This window comes from Ixodes scapularis, unplaced genomic scaffold, assembly GCF_016920785.2.
Source record: "Ixodes scapularis isolate PalLabHiFi unplaced genomic scaffold, ASM1692078v2 PGA_scaffold0__279_contigs__length_252992795, whole genome shotgun sequence".
Lineage (NCBI taxonomy): Eukaryota > Metazoa > Arthropoda > Arachnida > Ixodida > Ixodidae > Ixodes > Ixodes scapularis.
Window position 1 is genome coordinate 4,156,722 of NW_024609835.1, and position 27,816 is coordinate 4,184,537.

General features: G+C 45.6%; 1 protein-coding gene across 1 annotated transcript in view; it reads right to left on the reverse strand.

Moving 5' to 3' along the window:
- The window catches only part of LOC8038693 (thrombospondin type-1 domain-containing protein 7A), a 287,547-nt gene that overhangs the window by 98,380 nt on the left and 161,351 nt on the right, over positions 1-27,816 (reverse strand). The window contains exon 26 of the mRNA XM_042294639.1: positions 18,549-18,815. Coding sequence (XP_042150573.1) covers positions 18,549-18,815 — 267 coding nt within the window. The remainder of the gene's footprint in view (positions 1-18,548; positions 18,816-27,816) is intronic.

The window sequence follows — 27,816 nt, forward strand, 5'->3', positions numbered from 1 at the left end:
GCCTCCGTAAGTTTCGGTGATTGGCTCCCCGAGTGTTGTGCGGGAAAGCAGACCCACGGGCTTTTTTTAGAGTGCGGATGTAACGGCACGACGGGTGTAATGGCATAATGGATGTAATGACATTGGATGAACTGGCCGAAAATGGATGTAATGGCGCGATGGATGTGCTGGCCCCAAATTTTTTTCAGACGTCTCTGAAGGTATACTGTACAGCAATCTACTTGAAACATCCGTAATTGGTCTCCTATCATTCAGTTCGACCAATGAGAAGGGCGACCGCTATCACGCTCCAGTGTTCATGCAGTCTCAGTAGGAAACCGGTATGGACAACTCTTTGCCACTGTAACGAAGAATCTGTTATATCAAACAACCGTTGTGAATCTGGGGAAGACCTTTATCAAACAATGAAGGTGAATTTATTTCTATGTCGAGCAAACCTTATAAGGTAGCCCTCGTTATGTGTGAGCGTGAAAGCGACAAGACCGAAATTGGAATGTCTGGGTCCAAAGAAAAAGAAAGAGCATGCAATCGAATTTGTGAAGACGTGAGATTTTTCCCTTGCATTGGAAATGCGATGTAGACAGCGCCAAATTCTTAAAAAAAATAAACAAACGGGAACGTGATTTATTTTTATGAGACTGAAGATTCATGAGGAAACATTATGTGGTGCTGCATCTACTCGGCATGTCATTTCGCATCATATGCGTCGGACACGGCTAAAATGTCCTTACCAAGAATTTTTTTCTTTCCGATTTTTTATATATTTTTTCTCGTTTTTATCTTCTGAGGTTAGGGCATAAAATAAAAATGTTCTTATTTCGGTCATTCTTATTGAATTTATTGAGGACACTGTCTGGCAACGAGGTTTAACATAACTTTGGAATTCTGATTGCGAAAGACATGCTGGATAAACGTATTGTTGGCCATTGGCATGCAAAAAAAAACAACATAAGGAAAGAAACAATGTATGTAAGAGACATTTCTGTTTATGTAAAACATTCCAAGAAGGTGTGGCATATCAATCAATTTTCTTCCAAACAAATCGAAATAGTCTAGATTCGCTGCAGTTTACCAATAACGAATGGCTGAATACATGGTGCAACTGTTCTTTGAGAAGGTGAAATGATAAAAAGATTCGTCAAAATTTATAAAAAATACTACATATCATTTTGAATAAACACTATATTTTATCATCATCAAACAAAACAAAAACTACCTCGTCATAATTTTGTTTTTTACAATACTGTGAACGCCAGGCAAGTGAACATGATTGACATAGTAGCCTTTTTCGATTAACTTATTTAATGATATTTGGTAGAAAACTATGAGTACCGTTAGTTTTTTGACGAATCCAGGTAAAGTTACAATCAGGTAATAAAAAAAATAGTTTGGACTGCGTTGGTTGGTTCAATCGAGACGTGGTTCTAGTTGTGTTTTACAAATCAGAGTAACTGCCTGACCGTACTATTTTTTTTAAAATAAAAACCAGTGTCGGAGCTTTGAGATACACTTTTAAAATGAAGTATTTAGGTCTAACTTTTCGTTGGCCTTCAGCAATGCTACTATATCAACTCTGTTACAGAACTCCTTCCTGGACTCTTTCGCGTGGCGCCTGCGGAATATATTGCCGCGCGCAAGGCTGAGAAAGCAACGCTCGGTCGCGGTCCTCCAGAAAGCTCCCGTTTATTCATGTACCGCCCGTAACTTCTATCATTTATCCTGCTTTTGTTTTCTAGAAAGTGCATGTTCATTCTCGCCCCGATCACGCGACGCTCGAGCCGCTTTCGCCGAATCTTCGAGATAGCGACGCACTCTAGATAAGAGGCCGCCCGCGACCTTGTCGAGTCAGTCTCGCCCCAGCGCTCGATTCTGCTGACACGCCGACTTCGACGCCCGCGACGCTCTGCTTTCTTCTGTTTCCTTCTTTATTTTGGCACAAGTTCGCCACATTAAACGTTTATTTATTTCTGTTTATTTCTCGTTTATTGGTCACGAATCACCACCCGTGACATTCTGGTGGAGGTGCGGGGTAACGCATGCCCCTGCCGCGTACCCCTCCGAGGTCCCGCAGTACAAGTCCGGACCCAGCCTCCCGAGGACCCGACGAAGACCAGATCGAGACCCGGTCAAGTCGCCGCATCCGAGGTCTACCCCCGGAACACGAACTTCTGCCGCCCAGGACCAAGCAGCCAACAAAGCCGACGATGGCCAACCAGTCGCCGACGCCCGCCGCTCCTGCCATCGTCTACCTGCCCGCCGCTCCCCGTATGCCGACACCCTTCCACGGCGAGATCCACGAGGATGTCGAAGACTGGATCAAGCACTACGAGCGTGTGGCGCGCCACAACGGATGGACTGCGGAGCAGTGCCTCCAGAACCTCTACTTTTCGCTGGAGGGTACTGCGAGGCATTGGTTCGAGAATCACGAGGCTTCGCTTACGTCGTGGGACATCTGTGTGGCCGAGTTGCAGCGGACGTTCGCCACCCTACACCGACGGGAGAAGGCAGAAGATCTCCTCCGAATTCGAACGCAGGGCCCCGACGAAAGCGTCACAAGCTTCGTAGAAGATGTCCTCCGCCTGAGCGCCCGTGCCGACCCACGAGCCACAGACGACAAGAAGCTGCGGGTCCTCATGCGCGGGGTGAGAGACGACATCTTTGGAGGCCTCGTGCACAACCCGCCGGGCACCGTCGAAGCCTTCGTCACCGAGGCGACAAACATCGAGCGCGCCCTCCAAGAGCGCGCTTCCCACTACCAGCGACATCCAAGTCCAAGTGTCGCTGCAACCGCGCTGCTTGGCGGCGAGAACGCTCCTGGTACGGACATCCGCGAAATTATCCGGGAGGTCGTCCGGGAGGAACTCCGCCAGTTGCTGCCAGCCGCAAGTCGTCCAGCGACACCCTCCATTGCCGAGGCTATGCGCGAAGAAGTGCGTCGGGCGCTCCAACCAGAGGTTCCCGTCACCACGGTGGCACCGGAGGAACCGATGTTGAGCTACGCTGCAATGGCCCGACGACCGCCGCAAGCCCCCCGTCAAGCCACGTCGCCACCCCGAAGAGACGCCCCAACGCCGCATTACCCCCGACGACAGGAAGATCAAGCGCACGTTCACCCAGACCGACCTGCGCCGAGGAAGACAGACGTCTGGAGGACGGCCGACCGACGCCCGCTGTGTTACCACTGCGGGGAAGCTGACCATGTGTACCGCCGATGCCCATACCGACGACTCGGGCTGCGCGGATTCCACCCAAGCGACCCGCGTCCCAGGTATGGTGAACGCCCTCGGGAGATCGACGAGTACTTGCGACGACCCCAGTCCCCCGAGCCTGCGTCCCGCCGAGAGTTCCGATCGCCTTCACCACGACGTCCAGCTTCGCCGATGCACCGACCCCGACGTGAAAGCCTGTCGCCCCTTGCTCCACGCCGGGGAAACTAGGCGCGGCAACCCCTGGAGGTGGAGTTGCCGAAGACGACCGACGCCAAGATCCTCCACGAACGTCGGAGGGCCCCCACTCGAACGCTACCGGAGACCGAAACGACGCTCCTGAAACGGTGTCCAACAACCTAAACGTCATCATCGACGGCCACGACGCATCGGCACTCGTGGACACCGGAGCAGACTACTCAGTTTTGAGTGGGAGGCTCTCCCGCCGCCTTCGAAAAGTCACGACGCCGTGGGATGGACCTCAAATACGAACCGCCGGTGGGCACCTCATCACACCAATCGGGCGATGCACCGCTCGCGTCGAGATCCACGGTGAGACGTGCCCTGTAAAGTTCGTCGTTCTGCAAGACTGTTCGAGGGACGTTATCCTCGGAATGGACTTCCTCTGCGAGTATGGCGCCGTCATCGACCTCGGAGCAAACCGGTTGACGCTGCGAAAGCCTGTTTCACCACCGGAGGAACCCAAAGCAACGTCATCTGCGGTCCGAGTCCTCGCCAGCCACGTTAACTTACCGCCGCGGTCGAGTGTTTTCGTACCCGTCGGGATCACCGAAGATTTCTGCGGCGAAGTTCTGCTCGAAGGAAGCCTCCAGTTGCTTCTGGGAAGAGGAATAGGCGTCGCAAGAGGAGTTGCTGAACTTCAGGATGGCCGCACTGTGGTCCTCGTCACGAACTTCCGAAACGAAGCGCAACACCTCACAAAAGGTGCAGCCGTGGGCCAGGTCGAGGAACTCCAAAACTCCGCCGCTGTCGCCGCCATTACTGACGAATTCTCGCCACCTCAGCAAGACAGTGCGTCGCCAGCGCAGCTCGACATTGACCCTAAACTCCCGGGCCCGAAACGACGACAGTTGATTAACCTTCTCGCCGAATACCGCGACTCCTTTGCCACGTCGTCGAAGGTGCGCCAAACCACCGTTGCGAAACACCGCATCGTTACCGAGGACGACGCGCGCCCTGTGCATCGATCGCCATACAGAGTCTCCGTTAAGGAAAGGCAGGCGATCCAGGAGCAAGTTCAAGAAATGCTGAACGACGACATAATTCAACCTTCAAGCAGTCCTTGGGCCTCTCCAGTCGTACTGGTTAAGAAGAAAGACGGGACGCTTAGGTTCTGTGTAGACTACCGGCAGCTGAACACGGTGACGAAGAAAGACGTCTACCCACTCCCCCGCATCGACGACACTCTAGATCGGCTGCGCCACTCTCGATATTTCTCATCGATGGACCTGAAAAGCGGCTACTGGCAGATCGAAGTCGACGAAAGGGACCGAGAAAAGACAGCCTTCGTCACGCCGGATGGACTGTACGAGTTCAAAGTGATGCCCTTCGGACTGTGCACGGCGCCAGCAACTTTCCAACGTGTCATGGACACCGTACTGGCAGGACTGAAGTGGCAGAGCTGTCTCGTCTACCTCGACGACGTCGTCGTGTTTTCCAGCGACTTCGACGAGCACTTGCGACGACTCCGAGCAGTTCTCCAAGCCATACGGACCGCCGGACTCACCCTGAAGCCGTCAAAGTGTCGGTTCGCTTATGACGAACTGAAGTTCCTCGACCACGTGGTTAGTAACGAAGGTGTCCGCCCAGACCCCGAGAAGACTCGTGCCGTCGCAGCATTTCCAGCGCCAAGAGACAAGAAGGCCGTCCGAAGGTTCCTTGGGCTATGTGCCTACTATCGGCGCTTCGTTCGAGATTTCGCAAGAATTTCCGCACCGCTCACACACCTCACGAAGGACGCCGAGAAGTTCGAATGGGCCGATGAACAGCAGCAGGCATTTGACGAGCTGAAGCGACGACTGCAGACTCCTCCTGTTCTTGGACATTTCGACCAGGATGCGGAAACCGAGATTCACACGGACGCAAGTAACGCAGGGCTTGGCGCGGTTTTGGTTCAAGTACAAGAAGGCACCGAGCGAGTCATCGCCTACGCAAGTCGGACATTGACCAAGGCGGAGAGAAATTACTCCACGACTGAAAAAGAATGCCTTGCGGTCGTCTGGGCAATCACGAAGTTTCGTCCGTACTTATACGGGAGCCCGTTCCGGGTAGTCACGGACCACCACTCGCTCTGCTGGCTTGCGAACCTCAAGGACCCGTCAGGACGCCTCGCGCGGTGGAGTCTCCGACTACAAGAGTTCAACATGACCGTCGTCTACAAGTCAGGCCGCAAGCACAGCGACGCCGACTGCCTGTCCAGAGCTCCCGTCGCAACACCTTCCGGCAGCAGCGACGACGATGACGACGAGTGTTTTCTGGGCGCAGTGAACATCGACGACATGGCCTGGCGTCAACGAGACGATCCTGAGCTGCGCGCACTAATAGAGCACCTGGAAGGGCGCGGGAGTACCGTGCCACGTGTTTTTTCACGAGCGCTGCCGACCTTCGCCATTAGACAAGGTGTACTCTACAAAGAGAACTTCGGGAACAACAACTCGCCATGGCTGCTGGTAATCCCGACCGACCTTCGGGAGGAGATCTTTCAAGCCTGCCACGACGACCCGACGTCCGGACACCTTGGCTACAGCCGGACCCTGGCACGTATTCGTGAAAAGTATTACTGGCCCAAGCTCCCCAAAACCGTCCACCTGTACACGCGATCATGTCATGAATGCCAGCGACGAAAGAAACCTCCGACGAGGCCGGCCGGACTCTTGCAGTCAATTCCTCCGCCAACAGCACCCTTCCAGCAGATCGGAATGGATCTACTTGGCCCTTTTCCGCCGTCGACGTCGGGAAATCGCTGGATCATCGTCGCCACAGATTATCTCACGCGGTATGCCGAAACGAAAGCCCTTCCTTCCGGAACTGCTGTGGAAGTTGCCAAGTTTTTCATTGAATCCATCGTCCTCCGGCACGGCGCTCCCGAAGTCCTGATCTCAGACCGTGGATCATCATTCATGGCCCAGCTGACGCAAGAAGTCCTTCGTCTCAGCCACACCAGCCATCGCCGCACCACGGCGTACCACCCGCAGACCAACGGGCTAACGGAGAGACTCAACAAGACCATCGCCGACATGATCTCCATGTACGTCGACGTGGAGCACAAGACATGGGACGAGGTGCTGCCGTACGTCACATTTGCCTACAACACGGCCGTACAAGAGACCACCGGAATGACACCCTTTCAGCTGGTGCATGGGCGCAAGGTAACGACAATGCTGGACGCTATGTTACCCCACGAAGTGGCTGTCGACGCAAGTGACGACGCCCAGGTGGTTGCCCAAAGGGCAGAAGAAGTCCGTCAGCTCGCCAGACTTCGGATTCAGGCTCAACAACGTGTCGACACTGGCCGCTACAACCTTCGTCGTCGGGACGTCCACTTCCAGCCCGGAGACAGGGTGTGGGTGTGGACACCGATTCGCCGCCGCGGTCTCAGCGAGAAGCTCCTGAAACGTTACTTTGGACCCTACAAAGTGCTTCGTCAACTCGGGGATCTGAGCTACGAGGTGATGCCCGACGGAACACGAACATCGTCACGCCGCCCACCACGGCCTGAGGTCGTCCACGTCGTGCGCCTGAAGCCGTACTACGCTCGATAGGACTGTGGACCTTTTGTGCTCCAAAAGACTCTTTAGTTTATCGTTCTTTTTTATTTTGATTTGTTTTACACTGCATCGGGGCGATGCACTTTTAAAGGGGGGAGTAATGCCGCGCGCAAGGCTGAGAAAGCAACGCTCGGTCGCGGTCCTCCAGAAAGCTCCCGTTTATTCATGTACCGCCCGTAACTTCTATCATTTATCCTGCTTTTGTTTTCTAGAAAGTGCATGTTCATTCTCGCCCCGATCACGCGACGCTCGAGCCGCTTTCGCCGAATCTTCGAGATAGCGACGCACTCTAGATAAGAGGCCGCCCGCGACCTTGTCGAGTCAGTCTCGCCCCAGCGCTCGATTCTGCTGACACGCCGACTTCGACGCCCGCGACGCTCTGCTTTCTTCTGTTTCCTTCTTTATTTTGGCACAAGTTCGCCACATTAAACGTTTATTTATTTCTGTTTATTTCTCGTTTATTGGTCACGAATCACCACCCGTGACAATATGATGTTTGACAAGAAATTATGTTAGGAAACAAAAGTGCCCTTATCCGCCGGCAACACCACCGCTGTAGCATGTCGGACACGGTATCAAAACGATTTTGTTATGCAGCGCTTATACAGGATTCCATAGCTACCGACCTTTGAAATTGTACCGTATTCCATAGTGTCTTCATCGGCAAAATGAGTCAAGTCAATGGAGCTGTTTGATAAACCGATGAAAAGAATAAACGCATGAACAACCTACGCGAAATATAGATCTGAGTAGTCAGTGAATGGAGTCTGAACTGTTAAGCTCGTTCGTTTTTGCTAGGGCTTCCAACCTCGCGTAGTTCTTATACGAGCCGTAGACAGAAGAATTCCGACCCATTTGCACGCTCGCAAGCAGACCCTGTCACGTGTTTTGCTTCCAGTGGTAGCGCCCTTTGCACCTCCCCGGTTCCATGCGAGTGCACAAGCTCGTTATACATTTTTGTGAAAAACCCGAGACTGAGATATTGACAGACGACGACAAGGAAGAAGAAAAGGAGAAAGTCTCTATTGAGATGTTCTCCTCTTCTTTCTTCTCGTCGTCTGTCAATATCTCAGTCTCGGGTTTTTCAATAAAACGTTTGATATACACCAGCTCACTCGCGCCCTTACGTTCGGATCATTAAGGCTTGTTAGAGTATAAATTTTTATTCCAACCACTCGACGCAATTTTGAAACAAGGTTTTGAATAGGCTGTACTGTCGGAACACGCAGTGACTCCAGAAATTTTCTGAAGTGTGTAGTGGTCTTCACACCGTGTTGAGCGCGGCTACCTTTTGCTCTAAAATACGTTTTTGCAAACCCCTCTTACTTAAGCCTAGACGACCCGTAGATAATAAAGTGTTTAGCATATTTCGTTTCAGATTTTAACGTATCATTGGTGTATTATGCCGGAAGGATCTTGATAACCTAAAGCGCTAGCATTTTTATCGAATATGCCACCGCTGATCTTTGCGTATTACTGCCATTGGTAAAGCCGTCCATGCAGGAGTCGTATATTCACCGAAGGTCTTACGGAAAAACTTCCCAGAGCTTTGAGAAGACACGAGAAGCTCGAAATTATGCAGGTATGCGCAAAATATTTATCAGCGTGATAGCAACCAACTCTACCTGCAGCAAAAACGTCACCGTAAATTGCCGCACACAATATGAGCTTTCGCGTATGTGTGCTTCTCCCCGATGAGGTTTATTATTTCCTTTTAACGAAGGAGAGCAGCGATTGGTGATGAGCTGATAGCCTTCTGGCTATAAAATGTGCGTTGGGGTGAGTTTTGGGTATAACGGGCGCCTAGCCATTGACTGGACTGTTTCCCTAATCGGCAGTGATTGGCCAGTTAATTGAACTGCGTATATTTGCTGAGGAGAGATTTTGTATACAAAGCTCGTATTGTCTGATTGAATTTACGATACATATTCGACACTAACTTGGCCACATCTTCGTGTATTAGAACAGCGTTATAATGCCTACCCAATGCATGTCTAAAAAAAATTACAGGTGTGTGTTTTAATGGCGTAAAGTGCAGTGACCCAGAAAGTATTCGAATAAAAAAACCGCCACAAAAATGTAATTAGAACCAGGCTCGTAAAAGAAACCCAGTTTTGAGCTGAGGCCAAGGCTCTATATCTTACGACGTGCTTACAGGGGAAGTTAGAACAAAAAATGAGGAACGTCTTTAAATTATTTGATGCGTCCCCGTTTTTATAGGTTCCGCTACCGATTCAGCGCCCAATATATCGTCTTGGACGCATTGAATTAAAAAAAAATTGCTAAAACAGTTGATAACAAAGAGACTAAGGGATATCTACGACCCAGATCGGTCACCCGTGTTTAGCATCGCCATCAAAAGTAAGTGTCTGCTGCGCTTACGGACGAAACTGGCCGTTTCCCAAAATAACTGCCGTCTTTCCAAACTAGTAAAGAGATTATTTTCGTACATCGGAAAATAGTGCATGAGCGCCGTAGTGGTTATCGTCTAGCCGGCGGACTTGTTGCGTTTTGTTGCGTTGCTACCAGAGCGCGCTCACCCGCAATCGAGATAGTGTTCGGGAGTTGTGAGAGACCTTCTGCTATGCGCTCTGTGCAATGCTGAATGGGAGATTGGGCTCAAAGCCACGATAACTGACACAATCACGGGTACGTTTTTTTTTTTTTTTTTTATAGTGTGCAGCGTGGAGTCAAGCAACCTTGGGAAATCGTCTCTTCACTTTAATCTCGCTTGGCTGAACATGTTAAGGTTTTATTCTATTCCCTTCTCAAAATGCGAATTGCTCGACTGCACGTTGTGTGAGCTTGATTATCTTCATTGCAACTAAACGAAATAAGAAAAAAAAACATGATCTTTATTTATTTTGACCAAATTACCTTAAGTTTCTACGTCATTGCTTTCAAAAACACTTTGGTCTAGTATCTTACTAGATGTATTTCAGACATCGTTATCGTCATTCCAAGTTACTTGCGCGCTTTGGAAAGGAGGCCTAGCATTGTTTAAGATCGTACATTCCGTGACAATGTTCTCGTGAACAAGCCACCGTCGGTATCTTTTCTTTTTTCTCAACGTTAAAAGACAGAAATCAAGACTAACCTTGTGGTGGGGACCGCTCAGTTTGGGTTTTACCCTAAGCGGTAAATTTTGATACTCGCGAGCAGCTTTTTGAAATAAACACGAAAAAACGCCGAAGACGTGTTTGCGCTAACAGTGACGCGCAGTGTGCATCTTTGCGTAATGTGTTTTGCACGATGTTTTTAAATTTTATCAGTCTAGTGAGAACTCGGAGAATCTTACGCAAATTCTAGTTAAAGAAACTTCCTTTCCGTCGTGTCTATTAAAAAAAAAAAAAGTGTCCACATTATATTGTGTACAGAAATGCGTGCCATTTTCGTTCACATTGCAAGATTGAGGTTCATTTAGTCGTATAGCATTTCATGAAACTGTTTGGGAGATCATGACCCCCCAACATTCCACGTTTTCAGGTCACCAAGGGATTCGATACGAAAGAGAACAAACACCAGCTCGAATATAAAGCAGCACGGGCTTTCGCTGTCACACATTCGCCTTCCATCGAACCATCTTTTTGGCTGCAGTGGACGTCGCCTGGCCGAATTTGGAATAGAACGCCCGAATCCTCGAATACGCGAGGCTTGCATCGCAATTCGCGAGAGCCCCCGTTTACGTTTTTTTTCAAACGCCCGTTCGAGAACGCACGCTGTTCTTTGAATATTTTTTTGTTTCTTTTTAAACGGGATCGAGAGTAACAAAGAACAAACACCCAGACTTTACCGAATCGTCTGATTCACTATGAATACTAAGTTTTTAGACGCCCGCCCGTAGGCCGCACATTGTGGCTCCACATGTTGCATTATGGCAAGGATACGAAGTTCAGTGCGCTTTTTGACTTTCTTTCTTTTTTTACCGATTTGGTAAGTCTTTTTAAACATTACACGCGTAATATAAAAAAGCCAATTTCTTTTCTATGCGGCGTACAGTTATGTGAGATGCACAACCAGATGCTCCTGCATAAATGCTGCCTCACGTTGCTTTAGAAAAATCGATTTAATAACGAGTTTAAACAGAACACGTATGTAAAATCAACACTACCTAAAAGAAAAAGCTGACTATTTAGGTCGCAAAACTCACTTTAAGTATCGCGACTTTCTTTTATTTTGGGCAAATAGGACAATATAGTCGCACATTTATGAATCGCTCTTCTCCCAAAATAAGGTGCACGACGTATGCCGTTTCTTTTCTTTTTTTTTTAACTATAGTTTGCGAAGTTCGGCGCCCTATACGAGCAATGCCAAAATATACATTTCGGGTCTGCGTGCCAAGACATCAGAGACGCTTTTCACGCAAAATGTACTGTCGCGACGAAGATGACATTTGGAACACGAGAGGTCACGTTTTACTTGGAAATGTGGCATTAATCAACTTGCCAAACCTACTGATTAAACCGCTTCACTTAGGGGAAACACAAGCATGACTCCCAAGCACCGTCAAACAATAGTTGCTAGCGCAAGAATTCAACGGAACGAAACTCTGCGCTCTTCCAGTAATGTTTGAGTGTTGTACTTAGCGATTGTGAGTGAAGACGGCGTAATTTCTGTACGACAAAGGAAAAGTGACGTAGCTACGAAGTGTCGATTTCTAAAAGATGACGGAATAGTCCGCCGCATGGAATGTCGCCTGCACGGAAATAAACTAAGTATAAAAAAGAACAGAACTAAAGAGTGAATAACATATTTCAATACGAGTGAGTTTGCTTTCTTTTAAGAACCTTTACAGAATAAGTCGATCAGTCATCTTATGCCCCTTAGATTACCCCTCATTCGTTGACCCGCAATCAAAAATTCTTCCTTCAACAATTTGATTTTTTGATTTATATATAAATATATAATATGACCATACAATATATATATCTTGTTAAAAAAAGACACTAAAAGTAATTTTAAAACGAACTAAACGATAAGCAAAGAGGACCTGGTGCATGTCGCTGACGCCTCGTTTGTAATGCCCGTGTAGGTACCTTGACCGGTAGTGACGGTAACTCTCTGGCCTTCGGCCACCACGAGAAAAGAGGAGAAGAGAGAACTCCCCTCCCCCCGAGAACCCCTTTTGTGCGTTCCAGACGCCTCTATCGTCCCTCTACAAGATAATAGATTACTCTGTCACTAAAAATGCAAACAAAAGCAGCTTTGGGGTTAGTTGCGGCGGCCCGATCGCTTTGCGTGCTTCAGCCGCTTTGGTGGCTCGAACGGCTAGGGCACCCTCTCGACGTCAGCCTCGCCACACCTTTGTTCGTCCCGAGACAATCTACGTCACGATTGCGGCGGATGCCACGTGCCCTCCGTTGGCTGCTCTCCGAGCGCTCGCCAAAGTGGACCGTTTATAACTAAAAATACAGCCATCAGGTTCATAATACAAACGTGCGATTTTCATTTACAGATATTCTGGATCAGATTCAGCCGATTTCTGAATACGACGGGTATATTTCAGATTCTGTTTAAGTACCCCTTTAAAAAAGAGTGTAATGCCACGTGCATGATTGATAAGATACGCTCCTCCGTTCATCTCGAAGATTCGCGTACACTGTTATCCCGAGGGTAAACGATTATTAGGCCAGGATGACCTTGCCTGATCAGTCTCCCCCTAGTTCTCTCCTGAACATTCTAGGTCGAATATTTGAGATGACGAGCATAGCAGATACAGATCCCAGCGCCGTATTCCCTATTCATTTATTCACTCGAAAAAAAAAAAAGCCCGTGCGTCCACTTTCCCGCGCAACACTTGGGGAGCCAATCACGGCAACTTACGAAGGCAGCTTAGCGAGTGACGATGCCGAAACATATGTTTAGACCAAAAAACACAGTCTGAGTTGCGATTAAGCAATGCAAAACGTCACGCTTTCGTTGCTTAATGTCACACCGCAGACTGCGTTTTTTGGACGAAACATATGTTTCGCCATGTCATTCGCCGAGCTACCTTGGCAATTTTCCGTGATTGGCTCTCTAAGTGTTGTGCGGGAAAGAGGATGCACGTGCTTTTTTTTTAGAGTGTTGATTGTCTCTCGTGATAGCCAGCTGCTACGCCGACGTACCGTCGCTCGCTGCTGCCGTCGTCGACGCTCGCTGCTGTTTTCTCGACTAATCTCACTTCCCTTTTTCGTTTCTGGCAAACATTCGCCCCCTGTAAATCTCGAGCTCTTTCCGTTTTCGCCTGCCCCATCGTCTGTCACTTGTTATAATTTCTATATATATGATAAACTTTTATTGGGCGTTCACAAAGGCCACATGTGCGAGCTTCTGTGAACACCAAACAGAAGTTTGTGTAGGGCTTGTACTTCAAAGCACTAGAAAAAGAAAATAAAAAGAAACTAATTATGTTGTTTTTTTTTGTTTCCTTTCGATGTAGTCATAAATTACCCTGTTCGCATCTAAGATCACGAAAATAAAAATAAAAGACACATTATAAGTGTGTCGCATGCATCGGGGCATATAGGTGAATACTCTGAAAATACTTCCGGCAGCTCTGCTTCTGCTGTGCGCGAATACATTAAAAACGCGAAGCGCGCTACACGAATTCCGGGAAAAACGACTGCTGGGAGATTTTTTTTTTTTTCAATTATCGTTTGTTACTATAAGTCTGCCAGTAAACCGAGGGAGGATCTAAATTAAACGCGACGTTCCTTCCGCCTCTTAACGAACTCGAAGGCAATAAATGATTCCTGAATTCCGGTGTCTATCTTCGCCCCGCCACGGGAAAGAACAAATTATCACCCCATTCAGCCGTCAAGCCGTCGTTGAGGTCGTAAGCTCCTAGCCTAAAAGGAACCTCGCGAACTTAAGTCGCGCGAGCTAAAAAAGACTAGCATTAATCCGTACCCGCGTCTGTGGAAAAACGCCGGGCCACGGACGCAGGCACTTCAATTTACACCTTTCGATAAATTTAAAAACCGGGAAAAAGTAAATAAAGAAGGAATACGAAAAAGAAAGAAGGAAACGGGTTTCCACAGAAGAGAGACAGTGTGCACTTGCCGCTAACCTGTTTTTCAGCTGAGTTAATTTAAACACCCGTGCGTTAAGTTACTCCAAGACACGGAACGTTGGCAGACAACAAGACGGCCCAAATACATCACCACAAAGGCATCGAGAGGAAAGCTGCCAGCGTAATGTGACTAAAATAAAGCGCTCAGAAACATGTATTTTGATGTACTCAATAAGACAGAGCTGGGATTATCTTCAGTATGAACATTCCCTTCTCAGCTTGGGTACTTAATGCAATGCTAAACACAGAGTGAACGCCTATACAAAGCAGCCACCGCATGTGTATGCAGACCGAACCTTTCAGTCAAGAGTTGTACCGAGGGGCGATGTGAGCAGTTCACGTGTTTTAGAAATAGTAAAACGTTCCAAAGGTAAGACTGCATTAAGTCTATTATATGTCCATGTAGATCTAACATGCCTAATTGTCCACCGCCGTTTTTTTTTGTTTTTTTTTTCCCTTTTTTTACGTTACAAATCGAGTATCAGAGAAAATAAAAAACAAGAACAACTTTGAAAATACGATAAAGGTATATAAACTTGCCCAAAAACGTGGAATCCCCAGAAACAGTGCTAAATATGAACTGAATATGCGCAATATAATCCGATGGCGACTGATATTGCGGCATATTGCACGAACATTAATGAGCGAAATCTGTATGAAACATAAACGCGTGATCAAAAAGAAAACTTTTTTTTTAGCAGACAGGAAAAACGATGTAAACTGCCGTTCTATTTTTTTTTTTATTTAATCTCATTGAACTGCTTATGTGTTTCAGAAATAATTTAGAGCTGAAACGGTCTTCCCTCTGAAATGTTCTTTTCAAAACTTTCAACACACACAGTAGTGCTCTGTGATATCATTTCTTTCAAGTCACAAGTCATACGTTTACACTGATAAGTTTTTTACACCATTAAAATTCCCTTCGTTGATTACCTTGTTTGCACTGTGCGTTGTTTTTATTTAGAAAAAAGTGAGAGTGCAAAAAATATGTTTGCATGTTTGAGGGGAAATTGAAGCGGTTCTGCATTTGAGGAAAAACACTTAAATCGTCTTCGTAGGACCTCCAGGATCGGGAAAATCAATATTATTTTCCAATATTTTCCATGGAGGTTGCAGAAAATTATGTTCAAAGTACCGCCGAAGCCCCTCCCTCCCGGAGCGTGGCGTAATGTTAGGTGTTTATGAAATCTCTGCTCCCGCGCAACTTGAGCTCCTACGAAAGCTATGCACGCGCAATCTTGCTATTTTTGTAAAAGGTCAATAAAATATGCAAAGCTGGTTTTTGTTCGGGGAAATATACCTGGAAAGTTTTCAAATGCACGCGCCTCCCACACAAGCGACACGCGTTTGGCGGCCCAAAGATCTGAGTATGACGTCACAACTGGTCGGAAATTGTTCTTGTGTTCTCGCTCTTAGTTACATCTTCGGGGAAAAGGAAGGTGATATTCAGCATAACGGTATAAAATTACTTTACAATTCACCTCTAACTCTTTTTTTTTTTTTTTTTTCAAGAACCTTTTGAGTGTTTCTTTAAAGGAATGCCTAATCAAAACTTAAAACACTCTCGAAACGCTCATTCATAAATCGAACAGGATCAATAATAACTGTGAATGATAATGATACGCCTGTATTTCGACAGCATTAGTGTCGATTTGTTTCTTCATGCTGGATTTAGGCGAGCCCTTTAAGATATGCCATTGGAGAGCACGATGCGCCTCGGGATATCCGCCGGGCCAGGTTGCATCCATGAAGCCAATGACTCCCTCAGAGCCAATTGTACCGTAGTTATTAGGTTTGCCACTTGGTGGTGTCAAGGTGTTACAACTTTTCTTAGTAGAGGTACCCGAGACCTGAACGACAGCACCATCTCATCCAACCCATCGCTCCACCGCTTTTGCGGAGTGCTCGCGCTGCGGGCTATCTGCTTTTTGCGTGCAGAATACCCTGCCAAAACGAAGGTTATTTCTACGATGATAACGTGAGTCAGCCACACGGGCATTGGCTTGCTTGCAGCGAGATCGCAGTCAAGCGATTCGGTTATTCGGTCAAGCCGTGATGCTGTTTGGTTCACGTACAACTTCAGCACCTTTGCGCTCCTTTCGTAGTGAAGTGCTTGCAACAAAAACGACTGCCGCACAAGCGTGGGGTATACGACGGGCGAGCAAGATGCACGAGCGATAAGGACAGCTTTCGCAGTTCCTCCTCCCTCGCAAAGTCGTGACTCATGGACCAGCGTTCGTCCATCAAAACCGACCAAACTCCTCGAAAAGGACGGCCGCCCGGCCGGCCGTTAACTTCGTCAACGCGGGAACGGCTCTACGATGTGGCATTCTCCGTCCATCTCGCGTTTGTGTACAGGCCTGAAACGTGTACAATAGTACGCCGTGCTCCCGAGGTGCAGCGCTGCTCTTGCAGGGCGATGACAAGACCATTCAAAGAATCTTCAGGGACATCCGCTAGAGAAAATTTGTGAATAATTAAATACGTTTTAAAATTCATTTCTCTCGTTTCCACCCAAAGACTTTTGTTTCTGGAGGTCTTTGTATTTTATAGTTTATATTTAGACAAAGAAATAAGAGCTGAAATTTCGTTTCCATACCTTTTTATTGTATCACTAGATGTGGTAGCATTTATTTTTTATATTTTTTTTGTTTCTTTGTATGCGTGTGGAATTCTTTTGTTTGCTATACGTCCTTTACAGCGGATGCTCGAAAGAAGTGAACATTTCCAAAACGAACCTGATCAATTCAAAGAATCTTTCAGAAATCTTTTGTCGTCTCTTTTCGTAGTATGAAGAGACATCTATTTTAAGCATTCAATCGAAGTATTTGCACAATGTAGCAAAATAAAAAAATACCATACATATATCTTCATTAATTTCTATTCAAAACGTGGTAGTTCTTTTATAATGCGTATAATGTCATTGTGTGACCAAAACTTCTTACATCTCACACAACGGATGTGGCTGATGATTTTATATAGTTCTGTTTTCGGTAAAGCTTCATTTTAAAGGCGTCTCAAAGTCACAAAGCGATAATTTATAAATAAGAAATAACTGTCCATACAAATTTTCTGATTTTGCATACGCCAATGGCAATTCCTTCAGAAAACATTGCGCATTCTTCAGGTTGGAGGAAGACTACTAAAAATAGTCAAAATAATATTGTACGCTCTCAGATCTTTGATGTCTGCGCGATACCCGTGGATCACAAATGAATGCGTGGCCCTTTTTTAATTAGTCGAGCCATTAAGAACAAAAAGCGCTGTAAGGCTCCAAATATCGTGCAATCTCAATGGAAAAAGGAAATATTTTATTTCTCTGAGATTGTACGATTATGAAAGCGCAAAATCATTTGTTCCTTAAAGAAGTTGCTTAATGATAAACTGAAAGGATGTATGACCAGAAGCTCTTCAAAGGATATTGTTGCTTGGAACGAAAATCACGTGTTAGGAACGCTGCAGTTCGTAGAATAACACTGAATAAAAATAGCTTGGCAAAAGTGTTCGAGAAATCAAGAATGGCATGACGCAACAAACCTTGCAAATCTCAGTCCAAAACAACAGTCATCATAAGAAGTGGTTGTTCGAATGAAAACATAAACTCCGGGTTCCTCCGTGAAAAGTCCAAGAGCGTAGGTTGCTCCTTGCGAAACGTGATACCAACGTAAGCTCAGACGGGGTGGACGCAAAGCGGGGACACAAAAGCATTAGGAACATTTGCACAATCCCCGTGATCTGACCAGGCTAATCGAATGTTCCTATTCTAAATATTTATTCTCCGCCGCGAACGTGCGTTCCTTCTCCTATAAATAGGCCTTCACATATCAGAATTAAATCGGAAAAGCATTCTGAATGCGCAAGGTGGCACATTCGAGTATTTAGAATTTGTTTAAAAAAATTCCAAGATTAAAGATTAAAGGGAAAAAGAGTAAATCCGAGGCACTTAACACTTGTATCCGCTAAAGCATGAGATCAACGTAACGGAAAGATAATAAAAATAACTTTAGAGCTTTTTTTTTCTTTTTTTTAACTTGTGAGGACCAATTGTTTTGCGCATCACCAGGAATCGTTCGGCGCAAGTGGGCAAATATCATGCGCTTCTAAAGCTCAACAAAAGCCGGCTTCTAGTTGTATTAGCCACTGTTCTAGTTCAGGATAGGTGATGAGATTTCCGTTAATTACCGAAAGATTTTTATCAGAGTTAAAATTTATTTCTGCGGCTTTTGATCAGTGTTTATATGCAGCACACTTAATTTTATTAATGAACATTAAGAATGAGAAATGTAACTAAACAAAAAAAAATCAATAAATACTGCATTTCAGGGAATGTAAAATTTACCAGCGACGAATTTTTTTATAAAAAATACAAACATCGACGAACCCACTCCGAAGTTTCCCAGATAAATTAACTTCAAAACCATGGAATCCCAACTAAAAACTAAACGAAACAAACTACGAGAAGGGAAGAGGTGTGTGAGCAACAGGTGGGGGTGCACTCACCGGGGTAGTACTTGAGCAGGATATCCCCGGCGCCGGCGGCGGTGTGGTTGTCCGCGTGCGCCGAGTCCATGCCAGCACCGCGGAGGGGCTCGCAGCGCGAGAGCAGCGTCGTCGACGTCGCGCCGCCACTGCTCGTATCCGACGGCGCGCTGGGCGCAAACACGGGCACGGTGCCGGGCACGCACGAGCACTGGCCGGACCCGCGATCGCAGCGGGCCCCGACGGGGCAGCCCGGAACGCAGGGGCGGGGCCGGCCGCGGCAGCCGCCTGGCGGGGAGGAGGGGAAACCCCGAGGGGAAGACATACCAGTTTTAGGGACCCGGGCCTCCCATTTCTTCCCTCTTTCCCCCTTTTTCGGGACGCGGTACTGGAAAGGTCTCTCTCCCGTCTTCCCCCTTTCCCCCTTGGGGATGGCTCCGCGGGAAATTTTTTCAGAAATACTTTAGTTTTTTCTTTATGTTTGTTCTAGGATGTGGGGATGTGGGCTAGAGAGTTTTCTGATAACGTCCAGGACCGAGCGCGAGTGTGCGTGGGGTTTGTCTCCGCGTTGTTTGTGTTGCTGGTGATGTTCTTCTTGTTACTATTGTTTTGCTGCTGCTGCTTTTGTTTTGGCTCCTGTGTTGGGGATTCCTTTTTTTCTTTTTGATGAGTGGGCTAGACATTCTAGGGTTTCATCGGGTCCGGAGTTTCGGTTACGGCTTCGCGCGAGTCGTAACGATGAGCGATGAATTGTTCCGCGCCTTGGCACGCTGCCTTTTTCTTGTGGCGCGTACGTACAGCGGGTTAGTTTCATGAACGTGGTCCTTGTTGTCTTTAGTCAGTGGCACAGCACTTAAGCCGTCTTCAGTGTGAGGGGATCGGTTTTCTTTCAGAGATGTGTAAAAATGAACGACGATTGTGCGCCTCGGTTAATATCACATTCATTTCGTAAACGCTGTAGAACTAATGACATCGTCATCGAAGAGTAATCAGTCTAAATATTGGGGCTTTCACAAGTTAAAGTGTTCTCGTATTTTTTTTTTTCTGTAATACTTACCTGATGATTACCCATTTTATGTCATAAGTACCCAGAAGAGAGGTGCAGTTCCATATAATAATTTCTTACGTACCATTTAAGGGTAAATCAGAATAATCGTTCTAATACCTTATGTAAATGTTGCTGAAGTGGAAAACACATAAAATGTATGTTTCATCGTTGCACCGTAATGTGCCGTAGAGTTTACGAAATATATTTAAAAAAAAATTCCTTTATCTTTAACAAAAACTTGTACAAGCTCGATCATGCTGACAAAGAATGGAAAGAACAGAACATGCGATAGGCCTTCCAGGGAAGAAGAGAAGGGTATCTGAACGGCAGCGCCTAACAAAGATTCCCTCTTATTTCTGGCGCACGCCGTGAGATGGCGCAGCACGAAAGGGAATGCCGCGAGGCGCCCGACCGCGCATTCGGTCGCTCCGCCATCACTTCGCATACTCCGATCCCCGAGCCTGGATACCTCAGTGTGCCAAGCACTTCGCTCGCAATATCAAGGCAGTGAGTTCAAATCCTGCCAGCGGACTCAAGTCTCTTTCTTTTTTTTTGTCGATTCGAACGGGAGTAACACTTTTCGGTGTCGTTACAGCCAAACGTTACAGAGCTTCATAAAGTAGGCCCATAAACCACATTCTGTGTTAAAATTATACGAGCTTCATCATGATGACAGAGAGTGGTGAGCACAAAATGTGCGATACTGCTTTCAAGGGAGAAGAGAAGGGCGTAGCGCACGATCGCTCCCTCGAACGCCGCTCCAAAGACTTCGGTTTTCCGTGATACGAGTCACGACCATTGACCTTTTCATAGCACAGTCGGCAAAGCACTTGGCTCACGAGCTCGAGGTGGTGAGTTCAGATCCTGCCGGACTATGGTGCCTGGAGCGTGTCTCCGACTGGTGTGGTTAGCATCTTATTCCGCCCTTACATAAAAGGGTCCCGGAATGGCAACAAACGACGTCATAGAAGCCGCAATGTCATGTTGTCGGACGTCGCGATCCTGGCGGTCGATGGCAGAACTGCTGGCGAAAAGCGCGAGCGAACGCGAGTGTCGCTCTCGTCGCGACGTCCCAAATTGTGGCTGCCGAAGCTTCCATGGACTGCCACATTGGAGAGAGATCTACAGAAGGACAGGTGTCTGCCAGATACACCACCACTTCTTGGACACCGCCAGAATCGCGACAGGCGCCAGCGTAATACCTCTATGACGTCACCAGGCGGAAATCGAGGGACCACATTTTTTCGACGCCGTAAGCCGTCCCAGTCACCATAGCCGGGGGACTGAAGTATTTTTACGTGGTTTCCCAGGACAGTATTTTCGGTGACGGGTTTTCGTTAAAGCCAATCGTTACGGAACTCCATGACAATCGGCTGATAAAACACATTATGTGCTAAGGCTCCCGAGGAAAATAACAGTGGTCTTCTAGTACCACTAAATAATCGCTTCGTGACCATCGTACTCCTTTCGACGTGCCGATAAGCATTGTGATGTTGGAAGCGGCGGGTTCAATGGGTAATTATTTAAATTATTGGTCGTTTTAATGAACGTTAGAAAACATGATTGCGCTTTGAAGACAGGGACATAGGAAGAATAGACACCACAGAGCGCTAACCTTCAACTGATTTAATTCAAGAGCCTCAGGGTAGAAACACACTGCGTCACCGCACCACATCTCAACCAATCCATGCCCCTCCTCCCTCCCCCCCCCCCCCTCTCCGGACCGCAAGTACGCTAACTTCTTATCCGCCAAATCAATTGACGCCACACTGACACAACACGTGCCGGAACTATTTATAGCGTCAGCCTCCATAATCTCTCCAACAGTCTTAACTTTGTGTTTAGCGAGAACGGTAGAAGAAGAAAATAATAATGGAGGAGGAGGAATAATGGAAGCGTTTTCTAACGTACCATACCAACTTGCCCAACAATCAGCACTTGTCGTTTTAATCAAAGCTAAAATTCAGCATTAAACGCAGTAATGTTAATCCGATAGGCTTGCCGGTATTGACATACAATGAAGAGGCTAAACAAAAAATAACACTATTAAAGAGCCCTATTAAATAAAATGACCAAAAGACTAGAAGAATTCGATATATAAAGGGCAGTTGACTCAAGTAGGTTAAGTTAAATAGGCCCGTAGGCTGAAGGAGTTACCGTCACACACGTATACTTCCTTTGTATTTGAAGGTAGTGTTCAGATTCGCTAAAAGTTATTCTGCACGTCCATAGTTCTCAGCAGGAACAAATGTTAACAATGTAGAAATGACTTCATAGTCTTCCATAATTAGAGCCCTGCGCAGATAACAGCTTGGGCATCCTCATCCGACCAGTATCTGCGCACTTTCTACTCGTATCAGAACCCCATCTGTAATGTTCTTAAAGTTTTGTATGTCCATAGAAGCCGTATCCGCAAAATTTAGAACCGCACCAGATCTGCAAATTGCTCATTATTTTAATATCATAAAATCTAGCGTCAATAGAAAAAGACATCTAGTTGGTACCTTCTAATAAATCATTTGCTTACCGTTAAAAAAAAGGTTTGATCTTGAATTTTTACCATATCCGGAGACACGAAGAGATAAGAACAAGGGACAAAACAACAAGTCTAAAACATATATAATATGTGTTTGAGTCTTGAGACTTGTTGATGTTTAGTCCGTCTTTCTATCTTCCAGTGTCACCGGATATGATGAAAGTTCTTCATTAGTTCAACTGCGCTTTTACCCTTTCTTCGTTGATCCGGAATACAGCGAAAGTAATTTGATTAGATACTCTTTTATCGTATTTATATTACAAGCAGTCATTTTTCCAGAGAAACTTCGCTTTGCTCAAAGTATGATCGCAGTTATTAGATTCTCTTGGGAGTTTGCGACATTGCTCAGAAGGGCAGCTCAATATAAATCAAGTTGTAATCTTTTTTTTTTTTTTTTGCTTTGTAGCACCCACTTTAAGTAGGTCCACATCTCCTAAACATTAAAATTAAAACTAAGATAAATATATTGTGTCATTTTATTTCGGCCAAACAATAAAAAACGGGTACGAAAAAAAAAAAAAACGCTCAACACCCCAGCGAATTATTCGTGTTTACGTGGCATGATTGGAGTGCACCTATCGGTGTCAGTTTTAAAGTGGCCCTGCAATCCTATTTAAGCGTCTACCCTTTTTGCGGTTTCCACGTCTCCCGTAGTTCGGGCAACCCAGCGGGCACGGAAAGATTAATTAAATATCAGTGCGTCATTATTTACCCGGACGACGCGGAAACTTCCTCCTCCTAGGGGGCCGCCCCGTGTTGTCGAACGCGCGCGGCATGTGACGAAATCGTGACGTAGTTGGTCCTGACATCAGCCGAGGAAAGAGAGCTGCCCCGTTCCCGGGCAGCTCTCTCTCTCTCCTCGGCCTCACCTCCTTTCCCCTCCTTCCCCACATTCCCCAGTCACTGCTGTCCGTGGGAGAGGGAAAGGGGGGGGGGGGGCAGAGGACCCAGGACGTCATGAAGGAGGTCATTTCTTGCTTGTTTTTGGCATTTTAATATGCCTATAACTTTTAAAATAAAGCGAATTTTGTAAAAAGAAAAAGTTCACTAAGTTACTGCGTTCAGGTTCGGCGCAAATTAAGAAACAACAAAAAGTCGTTGCAGGGCCCCTTTAAACAAGAACCCGAAACTTCGTGTCCCGAACCACATACTTACCAGTAACTTGCCGACTGCCAAAAAAAAAAAAAGAAAAAAAACGCACACAAGTCATGTTTCATCTGTCGAGGTCGCCGTGTAGAAACAAAATATCGTCATCAATGGAGGGATTCATGCTGGTACGCCTCTCTTGAATTCAAAGCCCGATAATGAAACGTTTCTCTTTGCTGGTTCTCTTAATGTTGGGGTGACATCCGCGAAATGAGTTACAAGAGTGAAGTACAGTAACTCGTACCTCACTTTCGTGGTAGGAGGATTCTACTTGCTTGTGGGTTCTACTTTTTAGGTTTATTATGCCCGATTCCCGGATAACTTTTTCCGATTTTTTCTCGCCAAACAAAAACACGCTTTCCCGGGAAAGAACATTGATGTTCTGGGATTCCTTTTTTTTTTTCTTTTTTTATAGGGGCGTAATTTTTGGCAAAATAAAACTCTCTAATAAATTTTGTTTTTACGCCGGAAGTACGCCGGTACGTTGTTATGTGTAAGACTAATAACATAATTCCTCTCCATTTCAGCAGTGCCCCGTCCACACGCACACGGGTACTTTTGAGGCCCTGGGTAATTTATGTACTCTTCTATTGCGCAATAAGCGTACATATGTATGTATTTGTCTATGTGTAAAGAGATTTTTTGTGAAAATCAGGTACTTCTTGGCGCGAAGAACACTGTTCACTTTCATTAGCATCTATCTCATTTATAGAAGAATTCGTCTTTTTTTTTTTTTTTGCTCCCGCAAAATGTTTTTGATGATAGGCTTTATAGTACCATTCACTTATTCGCTCTGCACTCTGGACTCGCAGAGGTTTATGGGCCGACTCTGTAAAAATGTAAATCCGGACCCGCAGATATCCTCATCCGATTCGCATCTGGTTCGATCCGCCAAATCTGTTTAATTTCATCTGCATCCGCCATTTGACTAAGAATATTCGGGGATAATCCATGGTTAATCTGCGTATGTGATGGGACCTATCTATAACCTTTTATGTATATTCTGATAATTGAGCTAATATAGAACGTTCGAGAAGGTAGACTTATCTCATACGATAGGTTTGTATTTTGCCGTCAGTTAGGTTTTAAATATTCAACTCATGTTTCATTTTTAATATTATTTCATTAATATTCTTGAAAAAATTCGTTCGACATTTATTGAGAAGAATGAAACGGAGCACGACATAAGCGGACGCAGTTTCATCAAATCAGCAAAGTTAGTACAACATAGTTCTGCCCGAATAACGCAAAATCTTTCGCTTTTTTTCTAAAGAAAACTCCCTCAAGGAAGCAAAATAATGAAGCTATTAGTTACTAGTTTTGTTTAATCGTATATAAGAGGCTGCAAGTTGTAAGTGCATAAATCACAGCGGAAAAGAAGGCTTTGTTTCAGGCCTAATGTTAGCAGTTGAGCGCCGTCGTAATATTAGCTAGTCTGGCTAACGAGTCGACTGTTCCTGTACGATGACTCCACTCGGAAGGCGAGTATCGCGGGCCCAAGGTCGACGAAAACTGCCCTCATTAGTTCGTCCCCTCGGTACGGAAGCAAACCGTGGCGATGAAGGAGGCGGCTGCGAGAAGATGGTCATCAGTTGATTGTTCTCCGACCCCTCCTCCGGTTACTCGAAAATACGGCGTCTACAACGCGGACGTCGTAGACTTCCCCCACCCCTCAGCTAACTGTGCGGTGCAAGCTACGTGCTCACTGGACCAATGAAGATCCGGTCTTCCGCCACGTGATCACGCTTCCGCCTGTAGCCACGCGCAAAGTCCGGGGTCAGGTGCTGAAAGAGAGGCTGTTCATTGGGCCGGCAAGAGCGTAGCCCCCACCGCACTGTCAGCTCAGGAATGAACTGTGTATAGCGCTGCCATTGAGCGGCAGCTGCTGACATGACAAACGCCGATGACATTCGGGCTCCATAATTATGTGTAAGTGAGATTGAGTGCGGCCGCGAAAACGGGCGTCGAGATTCGAGACTGTACCCTTGGCCTGACGGCGCCGAGGTCACGCCTGATAAACGTCCCGATTATTAAACGGACTCCGGGGAGACAACGCAGAGTGCGGAAGGAAACGACGGCGTTTGCTCCGCAGCTTCGGCATTCGCTAGGCGGATGGCAGCTAGAGTGGAGTTGGCGGGGCCTTGATCACCTCAATAATCTATAAAATTTCAAAAGATTGTGCACAGGCACTGCCTTGTGATGCACGTGAAACTTTAATAGTTTTTTTTGTTTTTAATTAGTTTAGCAAATCAACATGTAGTTCAAGTGACTGAAGCGGTAGGCGTTTCTTTCCACCGATACCATGTGACTATTAAGATATTTCTACACTCGCCCTTCTCATTAAGTAAATTGATCGAAGGAAGAGTTAAGTACTTCTAGGAGTGTAGTACAAGTATTCTGTAGAGGTACTAACTGGACGCCAGTTTTGATGTTTTCGCAGCTCACTCTCAAAGCCCCGCTGCGAATACCCTCAAATATGGCTCCAAAAACACTCCCTTTCTGTGCGCTTTCTACCAGGGTGCCCGGCAAGCTGTCACTGCAATCTTAAGCAAGGATCATAAATGACAAGCGACTGCGCGATTTCCGGTTAGAAAATGCCATCTCTGCTGAAATTTCGAGCATAAAGGCTTTGTGCTGCACCTCCCAGCGCGTTTTATTTTATTATTTTTTTCCGTTCAAACCTTTGACGAATTTTTATTTTCTGAGTGCCTTCCCGAAACATTAGCAAGTTGTTTTCTTTTTATGCTTTACACATATTGATATCGAAAGAATATTGTAACGTTGTTAGCAATCGATGCAAACAACTCGACACACATATATATATATATATATATATATATATATATATATATATATATATATATATATATATATATATATATATATATATATATATATATATATATATATATATATATATATATATATATATATATATATATATATATATATATATATATATATATATATATATATATATATATATATATATATATAATGGGATTGAGTGAGGATGGTCTAATCGGTTAAGGCGTCGCCCCGGTCAGGCGAAGGTTGCGGGTTCAATCCCCGCTCCTGGCCCAATTTTTCGCCAGCTCTCTTTCCCTTTCCCTTTCCCTAACTTTAATGCAATAAATTCAATAATCACCTTCTCCCCTCTTCGTTCTCAATATATATATATATATATATATATATATATATATATATATATATAAATATATATATATATATATATATATATATATATATATATATATATATATATATATATATATATATATATATATATATATATATATATATATTTAAGCACGACTCGTACAATTCCCGGCATTACCATTTTGTGGCCAACAAACCGCACTTTGAAAAGACGCCAGGATGTTTGAAAACACACTGCTAACAAGAACCCCACAATTGAATTATCCAGTTTAAACATACACAATGTCTAGGCTACAAAGCGAGTCAGTTGAAAGGGAATAAATATATGATGAAGTACTGTCGCGTTCACAGATAATAAAATTAGGTGCGACCATTGTGAGGAACATTCGTACTTTTCATCGCGCACGTTTGCACGATAGCTAGACTTTCCTGGTGCCCGGAAAGTTTCTAATTGAATATATGTCTTTAGGTTTTGTGACATAAATTAATTACGCAAAACTAATTAGAAACTAAATTATTTAAAACGGAATAACTTCTTTCATTGTGCGACGCGTTGTTTTCGCGGAAAATATTTGGTCGGCGGTTGCTAAAACAGCCTGTATGAGCTCGGTATGGGGTATGCTTGGTTCTTATGGTTCAATCAGTTCTACTTTTTTTTTTCTTTTTTTTTTTTTTTGCAGAATGTCTTTACTGATGAGAATCACGAATAATTTCTTGTCCAATCTTTCTTGTCATCTGACGTTTGTCCTCCAACCGAATGACTTCCCCACAGCAATTTCTTAATCGCCATTTTGCTACCAAACGATTATTTTTTGTCTTTTATCATATTTTGCTCGCGAGCTTTGACACGTATTTGGACGACCTTGATAGTGAGTTTCATTACTACTGTCACGGAGCCATATTTGTCAGCCCGCACTGCAGAACTAGAGACGCCTCGGCCTTGTATTTGATCCGAAGAAAAGCTCGTAAGAAACAGACAGACTTCCCGATGTCTGCGCCATTGTTCCTTCTCCGCCATTGTTTCGTCAGGGAAGAATCCAGCAAAGTTAGTTTTGTGGTCTACTTATTTTTGTTTTGTTTACTTCACGTCTTCCCAAGCAGACAAAGCAGCCGATCAGACGTTTGCTGGCGGCGAGTCTTGGTTGGGGAAGCGAAACCCGGAGTGGCGCGTATTTCGGTCATTTGAGATAAAACCGACTTTGCCACTGGAGTTTTTTGTGTACGTAAGGCGTAGTAAAGTTCCGGCTTGTTTGCGAAAGTGAACGGAGTCGAAAAAGAAACTCATCCGCTCGGAGACACGCTTTGGCATGACGTTTTATTATTTTCCCCGATTTAGTGGTTGGCGACTGGTATTTGTAAAGGCGAGTGGACATTACTCCCCAGAGGGAAGCCCTTCGCTC